We start from the raw sequence: 15,086 nt of genomic DNA on the forward strand, positions 1-15,086 counted from the left end.
TTTTTCTCTAATAGTTAAAATTTTATTAGCAAAGAAAGTCATGAAGTCATTACTAGTTAAAGTTAAAGGAATACTCGCTCAATAAAGCTCTGACTCTTTGTCAGCCTGGCTACAGTGCTGAAAAGAAACCTGGGGTTGTTCTTATTTTCTTCAATTAGTGATGAGTAGTAGGATGTCCTAGCTTTACGGAGGGCTTTTTTTTATAGAGCAACAGACTCTTTTTCCAGGCTAAGTGAAGATCTTCTAAATTAGTGAGACGCCATTTCCTCTCCAACTTACGGGTTATCTGCTTTAAGCTGCGAGTTTGTGAGTTATACCACGGAGTCAGGCACTTCTGATTTAAAGCTCTCTTTTTCAGAGGAGCTACAGCATCCAAAGTTGTCTTCAATGAGGATGTAAAACTATTGACGAGATACTCTATCGCACTTACAGAGTTTAGGTAGCTACTCTGCACTGTGTTGGTATATGGCATTAGAGAACATAAAGAAGGAATCATATCCTTAAACCTAGTTACAGCCAAATCACAACAAAGCACCTCAAGGTGCTTCACACAATAAGATCTAACCTTACCAACCCCTAGATCAAGCACACAGGCGACAGTAGTAAGGAAAAACTCCCTCTGATGATACTGACGAAGAAACCTTAAGCATACCAGACTCAAAGGGGTGACCCTCTGCTTGGGCCATGCTACTGACACACTTGACAATACAAATATACAGGACATTTTTAGACTTAGGCCTTGGGTTCTGGATGATAACCACCCAGGCAGACAAACAGTCCATACCCACCTCTCAAAAGTAACCATCTATCTCTTGGCCTGCAGTCAGGTGAAGCGTGGGCATCCCCTCCAGCTACTGGAGTCCTCAACACTCAGGCTCCTATGTGCTGGATCTTCCAAACAGAAATGCACAACCAAAATGTTGACCCAAGTAATGTAGTGTGCACTACAAAGATGATGGGGAAAGCTACTTGCAGCCTCCTCTTTGGATAAGAAGAAATCACAGGAGAGCACCAAGGGTCTTGTCTTTGGAGGATGGCAGCGGGTGCAGTGCTGAGGGATCTTCCACTGCATGGCGGTGCCCAGGTCCAAACCTGAGGGGGAATATAGTTTCCCCTCTGTGACGCTCACCAGTGCCACATGATATCAATCAATCAATCAATCAATTTTTTTTATATAGCGCCAAATCACAACAAACAGTTGCCCCAAGGCGCTTTATATTGTAAGGCAGGCCATACAATAATTATGTAAAACCCCAACGGTCAAAAACGACCCCCTGTGAGCAAGCACTTGGCTACAGTGGGAAGGAAAAACTCCCTTTTAACAGGAAGAAACCTCCAGCAGAACCAGGCTCAGGGAGGGGCAGTCTTCTGCTGGGACTGGTTGGGGCTGAGGGAGAGAACCAGGAAAAAGACATGCTGTGGAGGGGAGCAGAGATCGATCACTAATGATTAAATGCAGAGTGGTGCATACAGAGCAAAAAGAGAAAGAAACAATGCATCATGGGAACCCCCCAGCAGTCTACGTCTATAGCAGCATAACTAAGGGATGGTTCAGGGTCACCTGATCCAGCCCTAACTATAAGCTTTAGCAAAAAGGAAAGTTTTAAGCCTAATCTTAAAAGTAGAGAGGGTGTCTGTCTCCCTGATCTGAATTGGGAGCTGGTTCCACAGGAGAGGAGCCTGAAAGCTGAAGGCTCTGCCTCCCATTCTACTCTTACAAACCCTAGGAACTACAAGTAAGCCTGCAGTCTGAGAGCGAAGCGCTCTATTGGGGTGATATGGTACTACGAGGTCCCTAAGATAAGATGGGACCTGATTATTCAAACCTTATAAGTAAGAAGAAGAATTTTAAATTCTATTCTAGAATTAACAGGAAGCCAATGAAGAGAGGCCAATATGGGTGAGATATGCTCTCTCCTTCTAGTCCCCGTCAGTACTCTGGCTGCAGCATTTTGAATTAACTGAAGGCTTTTAGGGAACTTTTAGGACAACCTGATAATAATGAATTACAATAGTCCAGCCTAGAGGAAATAAATGCATGAATTAGTTTTTCAGCATCACTCTGAGACAAGACCTTTCTGATTTAGAGATATTGCGTAAATGCAAAAAAAGCAGTCCTACATATTTGGTTTAATAGGCGCTTTGAATGACATATCCTGATCAAAAATGACTCCAAGATTCTCACAGTATTACTAGAGGCTCAGGGTAATGCCATCCAGAGTAAGGATCTGGTTAGACACCCATGGATTCCTAAGATTTGTGGGGCAAGTACAATAACTTCATTTAATCTGACTTTAAAAGCAGGAAATTAGAGGTACATCCATGTCCTTTATGTCTGTAAGAACAATCCTGCAGTTTAGCTAATTGGTGTGTGTCCTCTGGCTTCATGGATAGATAAAGCTGGTATCATCTGCGTAACAATGAAAATTTAAGCAATACCGTCTAATATACGGCCTAAGGGAAGCATGTATAAAGTGAATAAAATTGGTCCTAGCACAGAACCTTGTGGAACTCCATAATTAACTTTAGTCTGTGAAGAAGATTCCCCATTTACATGAACAAATTGTAATCTATTAGACAAATATGATTCAAACCACCGCAGCGCAGTGCCTTTAATACCTATGGACTCGTTGTTGCAGGTATTTACATGACATTATATGAACGCTATGTTCCATTTCTGCTAATAAACACCTCTAAATTCTATGTACACACTCTAGCTTTCAAGTTACAAACTCCCTCCCAATTCTGGAAACAGGATCATTGCTGCCTAAAAAAGAACGTGATATTTGTGTAAAATGTCAGCAAAGATTATGGTTTCACTCATTCGAGTAAACAGTCATTGTGTAGTTTGTGCAGAAATTTAGCTCGTTTTGTTTGTGTTTCCAGCAGTTCGCCACTAAGAGCGTGAGCTGCTGCTTGGTCGGGACGGAGACGGCCGTCACCGTGATCGGAGAGGTGGACGAGCTGGCCTCCAAATTCATCTGTTCAGGATTTGGAGAAAAGAAGGGTCCAAGTCCACCGAGCAATGCACAGTAATGCACTTTTCTGCTAAGTTACACTCAATAAATGGATATTTATTAAAGATTTCTGCTCCGAAACTGAATATTGAATGTTTGCATTCATATGTGATGTGTTCTGAACGTGTTTTATAGCCTTCAAAGTACCTTGATGAGGCAGAAAAGCAAACAAAACCTGTCCTTAAATGAGAGAGAAAACCTGCACCTGAAAACACAGGCTGGGATCCCGCTGAATTTAAAGGTATTTAGAACGCTTGTCGTGCCACCCACTTCTCTGTTCTCTCACGACGTCCTGGGATCAATAGAGCCTGAAATGTTGAGGTTGTCAGCTTGAAACAGTCTGACTACGGCGCCTGAGAGCGCTGCGCGCGTCTCGCACCGTGGGGAAGTCCTTAAAGTGACAGTATCACCTCAAAATCTCTCACAGCCGTTAAAATTTTCACTGAAAACCAGCTTAATTTTCGAACCGTGTCCACTTCGATGTTCTCACAGGTTGTAGAAAAAATTTGATCAAAAAAAGCGGCCGATCTCTCAGCAACTTCTCAGGCAAAGGAATTCCGACGAGGGGCTGGACGAGCTCCTCCACAAGGAGTGCTCACAGGCGAATGACGTCACCGACAGCGTGGAAAAACTCACGCATGTGCACGAGGGTTCAATCATGTCGGACGTAAAAACATATGAATGAAATCCATATAGTTTTTGAAAAAAATAAAAAAAGAACCTATACTTTATTGACTTTATTGTGTGTTTGTGTGTGTGTGTGGTGTATATATATATATATATAATATATATATATAGATATATATATAGTAATATATATATATATATATATACACACACACACCCTAGTTCAAAAATAAAAACTATGATCCAGAAAAGAAATCGTATAATTGAACCAAACACAGTCATCTGTAAATTGAGAATAAACTTTTCTTTGAATCGAGGGTCAGTTGCAGATTTTTCAATCCATTAGATGAATCATGTGTATCCGACATGATCAGTTTCCTCTCGTTAATGCCGACATGTTTTTCCTGACATCGCCAAGCTCATGCAGCATGATGACATAATGTTCTGTCCTTTTGTCATGACGTCAAAATTGGCGTCAAGACCGGCAAACAGCTGCATTGTAGACTTTCATTTTTATACACAGAAAATGAATCGAGAATCGAAAAAGACTGATAGGCCAAATCACAGTCACCGTAGTTCTAAGAGTGGACTGCCTGTGATATTTTGGTGTGTATGCTCGGATGTGCAGTTGGGAATGTGTTCACTGTTGATTTTGGAGTTGGGGAGATGCTTCCTTTGTCACTCTGTCTTTAACAGAGATTTCCAATGTTGTCATGGTAACCTGAGCCACAGTGAGATTGGGTGGATGGTCTCATCTGGCCTGACCACACGGTGATTCTCTGAGCTAAAGCTGCACACTCTGAGAATCCATCATGCAGCCACACACACCTCACACACGCTTATTTTCCCTCTGCAATCTGGAACATCCCTAAATTAAATATTCACTAAGCATGCAAGCAACAGGTACACGCAATTGGTGGACTGCTTCAAAGTTCAAGAAGACTCAACAAGGTGCTGCTGCATCTCTTTCTGCAGGGAAAATGTGAGGATGACAGCACTCGAGTCCCTCTGGTGGTAGGTTAGTGCAACTGTCTGGAATAATTTATGTTCATTAGCACCACAAATGTTAAATTCGGGGGCAACACGGTGGCTTACTAGTTAGCATTGTTGTCTCACAGGAAGAAGGTCATGGGGTCGCTTCCTGTCAGGGACATTTCTGTGTGGAGTTTGCATGTTGTCCCAGGGTTCACGTGGGTTCCTTCCGGGTACTCTGGCTTTTATGCCGGATGCCCTTCCTGATGCAACGCCACATTACAGGGAGAAATGTGACAAGGACACGGTTTGTACGTAGAACCTTCCGCACTGAAACCAAGCACACTAACCACTTGGCTGCCATCCCTGCCATTCAAAAGACAAAGTATGTTAGGTGAATTGGATGCTTTGTTTTTGTAGCCCTGCGATAGACTGGCATCCTGTTCAGGGTGTGCCCTGCCTCATGCCCTATGACTGCTGGGATAGGCTCCAGCCATCCGTGACCCTTGATTGATGTACACGGGTATAGAAAATGGATGGATTTTCAATCGGACTGTTTACTGGCATAGAAAATAAGACTGTTTGTTCTGTGGGAAGATGAATTGCCTTTCTGAAAAATTAGCATCACCAAACCAATTTTCAAACATTTAATTTAGAAAAGATGGTCATCCTTGCTGATAGAAATCAGCAAGGATGACCATACTCAACCAGGTGACCTGCCTCAGGTTTGGACATGGATGCATTGGGCAAAAAGACATCTAAAGTCCCCAACTGTAACTCTTCGGGACTGGGTCTTGTTGAAGGGTCTTTGGGAAACTCTGGAATGACTTTGTGTCAAACAGACAGTTACTTTGGAAGACTTGCATGAGGACTGTAACTTGCATTGAGAATTATGACATTTTGGCAGTGGTGCATTATTCTGAGCATGATCCGGTGTGCACGTGCCACATTGTTGAGCATGGCTCAAATTACAGAGGGTACTGCTGCTGTTGGTGAAGGGTCGTTGATAGTCTCCTCGGCCTGCCGCTCCCATTGTTGCAGTGGTTAATTTAAGTCGATGGTTCCATGTTTGGGATAAACCAAAGGACACTGTAGTAGGTTAATGTAAGTAGCTAACTAACCTGTTGCATACACTTTCTTACCTTCACAGGTTCTGAATTAGATGGTGTCAAGTTTCTAAGGCTGAATGCAAAATTTCAAACTTTAGCCTTAAGTTACCGTTTAACTAATAACTAGCATGGCCCAAGCAGAGGGTCACTCCTTTGGGTCTGGTCTGCTTGAGGTTTCTTCCTCAAATCATCAAGAGTTTTTCCTTTCCACTGTCATCCGTGTGCTTGTTCTGGGGGTTGGTAAGGTTAGACCTTACTTGTGTGAAGCACCTTGAGGCAACTTTGTTGTGATTTGGCGCTATATAAATGAAAATAAATTGAAAATGAAATAAACTCAAATTGAACTAACATTAGCTAACTAAAGATACCAAACATTAGGTAGCTAATGTTAGTAAAGTTGGCTATCTTTAAGCGAATGTCATATGTCACCTAAAAGGTCCATGTGCACCCCCCGATTGTTGCTCTGTAATTCGCACTCTGGTCTTGAGAACCCCAAAAACTGGAAAACACCAAAGAGGCGCCCACGTTTCACCTAGCTGTGGCAGATACATAGTTAATTTTGAGAGGTTAGGATAGACAGTTCCTGGATGGCAACCACACAGTAAGTTTTGCAGAGTTAAATATACTCTGCCAGGATAACATTTGATCCCTGTACAAATAGAGTTAAATGCACTCTATTATAGAGTCAAATTAGTTCTACTGTCTTGTCACATTACATTTTTCAACTCCAATAAGAGTCATTCACAGCACGACAGAGTTGTGATAGAGTTTATTTAACTCTATTTTGACTGGGACCAAATGTTAACCGGGCAGAGTAATTTTACTCTGCAAACTTTACTGTTCACCAAGCAGAAACCCAAAGGCTGTTCTGTAGCATGGCAGATGTGGCGGTGCTTGAGCCAGCACGTGCTCCCAGAGCTGAATAAGGAAAAGTGTCCAAAAATGTTAACCGCACATTTAGAGTTGAGGTAGTGATTGGCACCTCTCCTGGTCATTTATTTGACGTGTAACCGCGTATCACAAATGGGAAATTTACTCATTTATTTCCAGTAGTCATGGCTACATGTTCCATTAGAAGGGCGCCAGACAAAGTTCCAGCATCACCTTCATGGCCAACACAGATTAATGATCCATCACCAGCCGTCACATCCACACACAATTGCTTCTCTTTAACCCACTGTAACCTGTTTTATGTGTTTAGTTACAAACACTGACTCTTGTTTCTGCCCATTTCTTTGGTTGTCCACTTTCTGTTTTCTTGTGACACTTGTTTCTTGTGATAGTGCATGTTTCTGAAATGCAAACACTAGGTGATTCTACATTTGTTCTTCCTTCAGTCTAGAAAAATAACAGTTCAGGTCGTTCATTCATTCATTTTATAGACCTGCTTATTCCAGCAGGTGGTGGTAAATCACCTATGTATCAAAAGTGTGTATGCCTGCGTGTGTGTGTACCAGGGAGCGGTGACATTTGCCCGTTTGTTATATTTATGTATTTTGGGTCAAGGATTAATGTCGCCAAAACGTATTGTTGGTAGGTCTAATATTTTTGGAGAAACTACGGATGTTAGCTAGCAACCCTGAACAATGGACATTGATAATTACATTCTGGACTCAGACACCATTCCAAATCATTATAGAAACTTTGCATCATTTATTACCATCCTTGAAAAACATCAGCTACCTATTTTATAACCACTACCCAATCTAGAGCTACGCGCTAGTTCAAATTAAGCATAAAAAAAAGACAGTTATGTTAATTACATTAAATTTATGTGAACATCCTCGACATGGTGATTCTGTCATTTACAGGGTGGTCCAAAAATAACGCCCTATTTTCTTTTTGATCTCATTTTTTACTCAGATGAGATAATTTGAAAATTCATGGGAGATTATGTCCTTCAAATCTGATAGAAATTGAAACATTTTTGGTGGTCTGTCCTTAATAGTTGATAATATGTTCTATCCAGGCTCCTCTTTGACGAATAACTGCAGCAACACGTACGTTGAAATTTTCAATGACTCATCCAATCATGTCAACATAAGAAGGAAAATCAGGCACATACCAGCTGACATGACTGGATGTTTCAATGTTTCAATTTCTATCAGTTATTAGTTTCTATCGACATAATCTCCCATGTTTGGTGAAAGAATTTTCAAAATATCTCATCTGAGTAAAAAATGAGATCAAAAATAAAATAGGGCTTTTTTTTTTTTTTTTTTTTGGACCACCCTGTATTCCAGCAGTTAAATCTCTTGGGTTCCATCGCGGCCTGTAAAGTTTGTGTAACATCTTTGCTGAACTCCATTAGTGAGTGGACATCAACAGTCTGAGAGAGAAAAGGCCATTTTAGTGTGTGAATAAGAGAGAGAACAGTTAGGTTGATCTCAAATGAAAATTACCTTGAGAACACTGTGGTCCATCTCTCAGCTTTCCAAAAAATGTAGCTACATTTCTTTTCTGTAACGGAAATGGCGGTTAGACCAGCTGTCCCCTCACTCCTCCCGGCAGATCATCTTTCTCCGTCGCTGTGTCTGAGCCGCCTGCTGCAGGTCACTCTGGGAAACAGCTGAACTCAACTGTCCTCCCACTGGCTCCATCATTGTTCCTTCCTTCTGGTTGTTGGGGGAATTTGCTCTCTACCTCACTGTCTTTCATGCTTTGTCTGTGTTTTTGTATTTATGTGCATGCAAGTGTGTGTGTGTGTGTGTGTGTGTGTGTGTGGTGTGGTGTGTGTGTGTGTGTGTGTGTGTGTGTGTGTGTGTGTGTGTGTGTTGTGTGTGTGTGTGTGTGTGTGTGTGTGTGTGTGTGTGCGTGTGTGTGTGTGTATGCATGCAGGTGACGCACAGTGTAATAGCACTTGAGTTACATCACAAAGGCGGAATCTCTGCACTGCCTGAGAACAGATGGTTGATGAACTTGATCTGGGAATTAAAATGCCAGAGATGAAGAAATTGTCAGTTGCAGATGGATTGGATTTTAGGATAGTCTCCTGAGGCTTGAAGAAAAATGTCTCTCTCACTTGTTACAACAAGGCATCCAGACAATTCAAGTGTCTCACCACCACCAACTAAATTTTTTGACTTCGCTTGACGTCATCACGTGAAATCGTTACGTCTCAGGAGACCAGAAGACTGCGCAGAAAGCCACATTTCAATATCTCAGCTAACTTCAGAGATTTGGCATTAATTTTGTCTTCAGAGGGTGACCTCTGATTTGACCATGACCTACGACCTTGACATGACCTGTGTCGCAAGAGGACATAAGAAATACAGGAATAAAGAAGTTAGTCTTAAGGCCAGAACATAAAGCACATGGAACATCTGCATCGGATGATAAAACATGACGGCAACATGTTGGTTTAACTGGTGTGGAAAAGCAACATTACACATATGATTTTTTTCATTGTGGACTTAAATAATTAATATCTATAAATAATTGTTAAATAATTGTTGATTTAAAAGCTGGTGAAGATGAAGTGTAGCATTACTGGTCAAGAGACAGCAGGTGGTGCTCTGGAGTCTTTATAATGACTGCAGCTCTGGACAACAACATCCCTGTGTGTTTGTGACATCGATGGGGCTACTTTGGGCAACATCTTTAATACATTTCAGTAAAGGTTGGGGAAAATGTCTCTGCTTGGTACTGAATCCACTCATTCACATGCACGTCTCTCCTCTGTCCTGCTTCTCTGAGCTACTCTCTCTTTCAATAAATCTTATTTTTTTGTAATGCAATTGAGACAGCAAAAAGCACACCGCAAATTGTACAACCCCTGGCAAAAATTATGGAATCACCGGCCTTGGTGGATGTTCATTCAGTTGTTTAATTTTGTAGAAAAAAAGCAGATCACAGACATGACACAAAACTAAAGTCATTTCAAATGGCAACTTTCTGGCTTTAAGAAACACTATAAGAAATCAGGAAAAACAAATTGTGGCAGTCAGTAACGGTTACTTTTTTAGACCAAGCAGAGGAAAAAAATATGGAATCACTCAATTCTGAGGAATAAATTATGGAATCATGAAAAACAAAAGAACGCTCCAACACATCACTAGTATTTTGTTGCACCACCTCTGGCTTTTATATCAGCTTGCAGTCTCTGAGGCATGGACTTAATGAGTGACAAACAGCACTCTTCATCAATCTGGCTCCAACTTTCTCTGATTGCTGTTGCCAGATCAGCTTTGCAGGTTGGAGCCTTGTCATGGACCATTTTCTTCAACTTCCACCAAAGATTTTCAATTGGATTAAGAGCCGGACTATTTGCAGGCCATGACATTGACCCTATTTGTCTTTTTGCAAGGAATGTTTTCACAGTTTTTGCTCTATGGCAAGATGCATTATCATCTTGAAAAATGATTTCATCATCCCCAAACATCCTTTCAATTGATGGGATAAGAAAAGAGTCCAAAATATCAACGTAAACTTGTGCATTTATTGATGATGTAATGACAGCCATCTCCCCAGTGCCTTTACCTGACATGCAGCCCCATATCATCAATAACTGTGGAAATTTACATGTTCTCTTCAGGCAGTCATCTTTATAAATCTCATTGGAACGGCACCAAACGAAAGTTCCAGCATCATCACCTTGCCCAATGCAGATTTGAGATTCATCACTGAATATGACTTTCATCCAGTCATCCACAGTCCACGATTGCTTTTCCTTAGCCCATTGTAACCTTGTTTTTTTCTGTTTAGGTGTTAATGATGGCTTTCGTTTAGCTTTTCTGTATGTAAATCCCATTTCCTTTAGGCGGTTTCTTATAGTTCAGTCACAGACGTTGACTCCGGTTTCCTCCCATTCGTTCCTCATTTGTTTTGTTGTGCATTTTCGATTTTTGAGACATATTGCTTTAAGTTTTCTGTCTTGATGCTTTGATGTCTTCCTTGGTCTACCAGTATGTTTGCCTTTAACAACCTTCCCATGTTGTTTGTATTTGGTCCAGAGTTTAGACACAGCTGACTGTGAACAACCAACATCTTTTGCAACATTGCGTGATGATTTACCCTCTTTTAAGAGTTTGATAATCCTCTCCTTTTTTTCAATTGACATCTCTCGTGTTGGAGCCATGATTCATGTCAGTCCACTTGGTGCAACAGCTCTCCAAGGTGTGATCACTCCTTTTTAGATGCAAACTAACGAGCAGATCTGATTTGACGCAGGTGTTAGTTTTGGGGATGAAAATTTACAGGGTGATTCCATAATTTATTCCTCAGAATTGAGTGAGTCCATATTTTTTTCCCTCTGCTTGGTCTAAAAAAGTAACCGTTACTGACTGCCACAATTTTTTTTTTTTCCTGATTTCTTATAGTGTTTCTTAAAGCCAGAAAGTTGCCATTTGAAATGACTTTAGTTTTGTGTCATGTCTGTGATCTGCTTTTTTTCCTACAAAATTAAACAACTGAATGAACATCCTCTGAGGCCGGTGATTCCATAATTATTGCCAGGGGTTGTATATCAGTTCTTTTTAGAATGTGAAGCTGATCAGATCACCCCATGTTATTCTGCATACAGTTGCAAATTTCTCTTTTGAAAAGAAAAAAACAAACAAAACAACAACAACAAAAGCACTTGTTTTAAGTTGCTTCATTCCCAGAGTGTTTGCTATTGAAATATATTTGTTGTATACGACTGTCACAACTTGTATATTGGACAAGTCGTGAAATGTGTTGGCATCAGTATTACTTGCGTTAGTGTCGGGTAACTCTACAGTGTCCCCGCACTTCAGTTTTCTGATAAGAGAGACCTTAATTTGTAAGAAATGTAACTTGTAAACCTTGTTTGTTTGTTTGTTTGTTTTTTTGGATAATGTCTTAAATGTCAATAAATGAAATGCTTTATATTAATATTTGACAAAATGCACAATCGTGGAGCAACAATTTGCATAAATTTCATACAGTTATTCCTAACTGGTCAAAAACAAAATCACACAAATCACATAACTCATGGCAAAAAAACAAAAACAACAAAAAAAAAGACACAAGCTTTTTTAATTTAGCTAAGTAACTTTAGTTAGTTTAATTTACCCTGCTGCTTTAGATGTCAACTAGCTAATTTAGCAAAAATGTTACATTTTGTAGTTGGCTGGCATTAGCTAGCTAAATTAGCTAGCTTACTTCAGCACCTAAAATAGCTAGATGGGACATGAACAAGTTAAAATGAAGAAAACAAAAAGCACAATGAACCTTTGACAAAATTGCAGTGTGAAATAAATCTAGTAAAATGTACCACAGGAATAATAATAATAATAAAGTATTATAATTCCCAAGCCTGAATAATCAGCAGTGCAGTAAATTAGAAACTTAGATTGCAAATAGCCTTTAACAACCTGAACCCACAGGAATCAACTTCAGTCTACATGCTGACCCTCTAATATAATAAATTAATCACTGACAACATTTTACAGTAAGTTGTGGTTTGCCATTGTGTGTTTTTGGCCTTGTTGGATACAGTGTTTAGTTTTTGTTGGATCAAATCGTAGCTACAGTGATTTCTTTCTCGAAATACATTTGGTGCTGCAGTTATGTTTCCATTGGTTGATTTACAAGGAGAAGTTGTCAGTCTGAATCTTGAAATGGGAGCAAAATTGTTGATGAAGGTGCAAGAACAAGAAGCAAGCTTTGTTATGCAGCTTGATTTTAAAGCTATAATTGTCTCAGTGGCACTTAAACTAATCCTAATCAGTGTTTGTTAACACACATTTGTGTGTTTCATTATGGTCCAGTGTAGTCATTTGAGATTTATGCAACAATTTGATCAAACACGACTGTAATTTCATTGCATGTGAGTCAGCTGCAAACACTGATTGCACTGCTTGGTCCTCTTTTGTTACACAGCCTGATCTGAAGTCAGCCAGCGCAACCGAAGAGGAGAAGTCGGCTCCCCAAGCCTCCATCTGCCCTACGCCCCTCATGAGATCCATCCCTGTCACCGTCAGACCGGCTTCGGCAAATGTGGCACCGACCTCTGTTAGCGCCAGACCTGGGCTTGCAAATCTGAAGGTGGCTGCTACAGCGCAATCCTCTTCCCCGAGAAGTACTGTCAAAACAGACTATGGAACCACGTCTGCTACCAAAGCTGGCCTGAACTCACTGGAAGCCCAGAAGTCACATGGCGGAAAAGGTGAGTGAGCACAGCATTGTGGGAAAGGGCACAGTACAAAGACAACACAGGCTATCACGTTCTCACATTTTAACTCTCATGTCATGTACTACCCTTAAGCATGAAGACAGCCGTCTACGTCAAGCTGACATTTGGCCACAATGACCGTGACCTTTCCCAAATCCTGTTATTGACTTTGCCAGGGCAGTTAATGTAATTCCACCAAATCAGGTTAAAAATCAAATTGTTTTGATCTTGACTCTTCTTTCACAGTTTGGTAGAAATCAGCAAAAGCATCTTGGACGAGTTGAACGACAAAACAACAGGCAGATATGATCTTGACTCCAGCGATTGACCTTTGGCAAATTTGACCCTGTAGGTCAATTTCAAAACCTACCCCATATGTGTACCAAGTTTGATGAAAATTGGAGTGGAAATTTCAATTCTGATGTTGACCTTTTTGGCCCAATGACTTTAATACCAATAACTGATCTCGCCATGCTTGGTGGAAATTGAAATTAAAAACAAATGTTCCTTGTTGACCCTTGACCTCAGTTACCTTGATCCTGGTGAACGACCTTTGACAAATGTAACCTTATGATGGGCAATTCCAGATACCACCTCCACAGGTGTGCCATTTTTGGTGCAAAACTTTTCTTTTGACATTTGACACCAGTGACCTTTGACCCCAGTGATTCACTTTTGGTAAACTTCTTGCCACCTGTGCAATTCCAGAAACAATCTTCATGTGTATGTGTCAAGTTTGGTGGTTATCAGAGTGAAAAACATATATTTTCTTTTTTACTCTTCTCCCTAATGACCTTGACCTTTGCCTAAACAAACCCTTTAAGGGCAAATCTGAGGTTGGCTATCATCCACATATCAAGTTTGCTGGAAATCAGTCAAAGAACCTGGAATTAGTCAGAACAAACATCCATCCATACATTTTCTATACCCGCTTACTCTAATGAAGGGTCACAGGGGGCTGGAACCTATCCCAGCAGTCACGGTACGCCCTGGATAGGAGTCAGAACAAACAGAGACAGATAAATCAGCATTTTAACCTTTAGCCCCAGTGACTTTGACCTTTGCCAATACAAACCCCTTAAGAGAAATTCTTGGGTCAGCCTATGTGCACACAGCAAGTTGGATGGAAATTGGCAGAAGCACCTCAGGGTTGTAGTGGAACAAACGAACAGTTCTCAAATTACAATATGATGATAAATTAGCATTAAATGGTGTGTAAACCAGACAAAAAACATAAGGTGAGGCATGATCAACACAGTTTGTAGGTTGGACACAGAGCCTAGAACACTGCAAGTATCGAACAATCACGCCACCTCATCCACAGAAGGCTTTTCCACGGCACAGAAATAATGGGCGAGGAGAGCCGAGCAGAAGCTGTCTGAATAAAGTTCAAACTAGATCGGTTTCTCTGTGTGGAAGCCTGAGGATTTATTTCCTCACACCTAATGTGCTTGCCAAATAGTGCCTCAGCCCGCTGGAATCTTTATGGACTGACAGACGAAAATGAGGCCAGCCTAGAGGGCTTATGTGACAGGGATTTCTGCCTCGGTCCCACATGGCGTCTGCACACCTGCCTGTTTGGTAGCTTTGCTATTGTCTGTGATGTACTCACGGTACGTGTTAGCAGCGGAAATTTGAATAATCTGTCACTAAAGCTTTCTGTTTCACAGAAAATGAAAGTCACGTTGGAGCGTTTAATCAGTAATTGAGCTGTGCGAGGAGACACACAGATGATTAGTAAATCACAGTAATATTTAAAGCTACAGTGTGTAGAATTTAGGGCTGCTTATTAGCAGAAATGAAATATAGCATTCACAACCATCTGTTCATTAGCGTATACCTGCAACAATGAATCAGTTTGTATTAATTAGATTAGAATGAGTCCTTCATGTCTACATGGGAGCGGGCCCCCTCATGGAGGCCGCCATGTTGTATTGCCATGTTGATACAGTAGCCCAGAAGGGACACATTTATGCCACAGTTTGCAATTAGCACCATGGAAAGAAAACTGAATAAAATAGAAAATGAATGAGTGGTTACTCTTCTATACACTACCAACTGGTTGCTAGTGTAGGCTAACAAAGTTGAGAGCCCTCATTTTTGTGAAATGGAAGATCATGCATATGATTTATGACAAGAGAATTCAAAGGAGCATGAATCCAAAGAATGCCAATGTAGTAAAAATATGAAGGGAAACAAAGTCATGACCAGTGATGGCAAAAACCA

General features: G+C 40.8%; 1 protein-coding gene across 2 annotated transcripts in view; it reads left to right on the plus strand.

The window, feature by feature from the left end:
- Positions 1-15,086, plus strand: part of zgc:100829 (uncharacterized protein LOC445149 homolog) — a 55,602-nt gene that overhangs the window by 14,366 nt on the left and 26,150 nt on the right. For both annotated transcript variants that reach the window (XM_034178447.1, XM_034178448.1), the window contains exons 3-5: positions 2,891-3,032; positions 3,153-3,258; positions 12,569-12,854. In XM_034178447.1, the coding sequence (XP_034034338.1) occupies positions 2,891-3,032; positions 3,153-3,258; positions 12,569-12,854 (534 nt within the window). The remainder of the gene's footprint in view (positions 1-2,890; positions 3,033-3,152; positions 3,259-12,568; positions 12,855-15,086) is intronic.

This window comes from Thalassophryne amazonica, chromosome 9, assembly GCF_902500255.1.
Source record: "Thalassophryne amazonica chromosome 9, fThaAma1.1, whole genome shotgun sequence".
In the NCBI taxonomy this organism is placed as follows: domain Eukaryota; kingdom Metazoa; phylum Chordata; class Actinopteri; order Batrachoidiformes; family Batrachoididae; genus Thalassophryne; species Thalassophryne amazonica.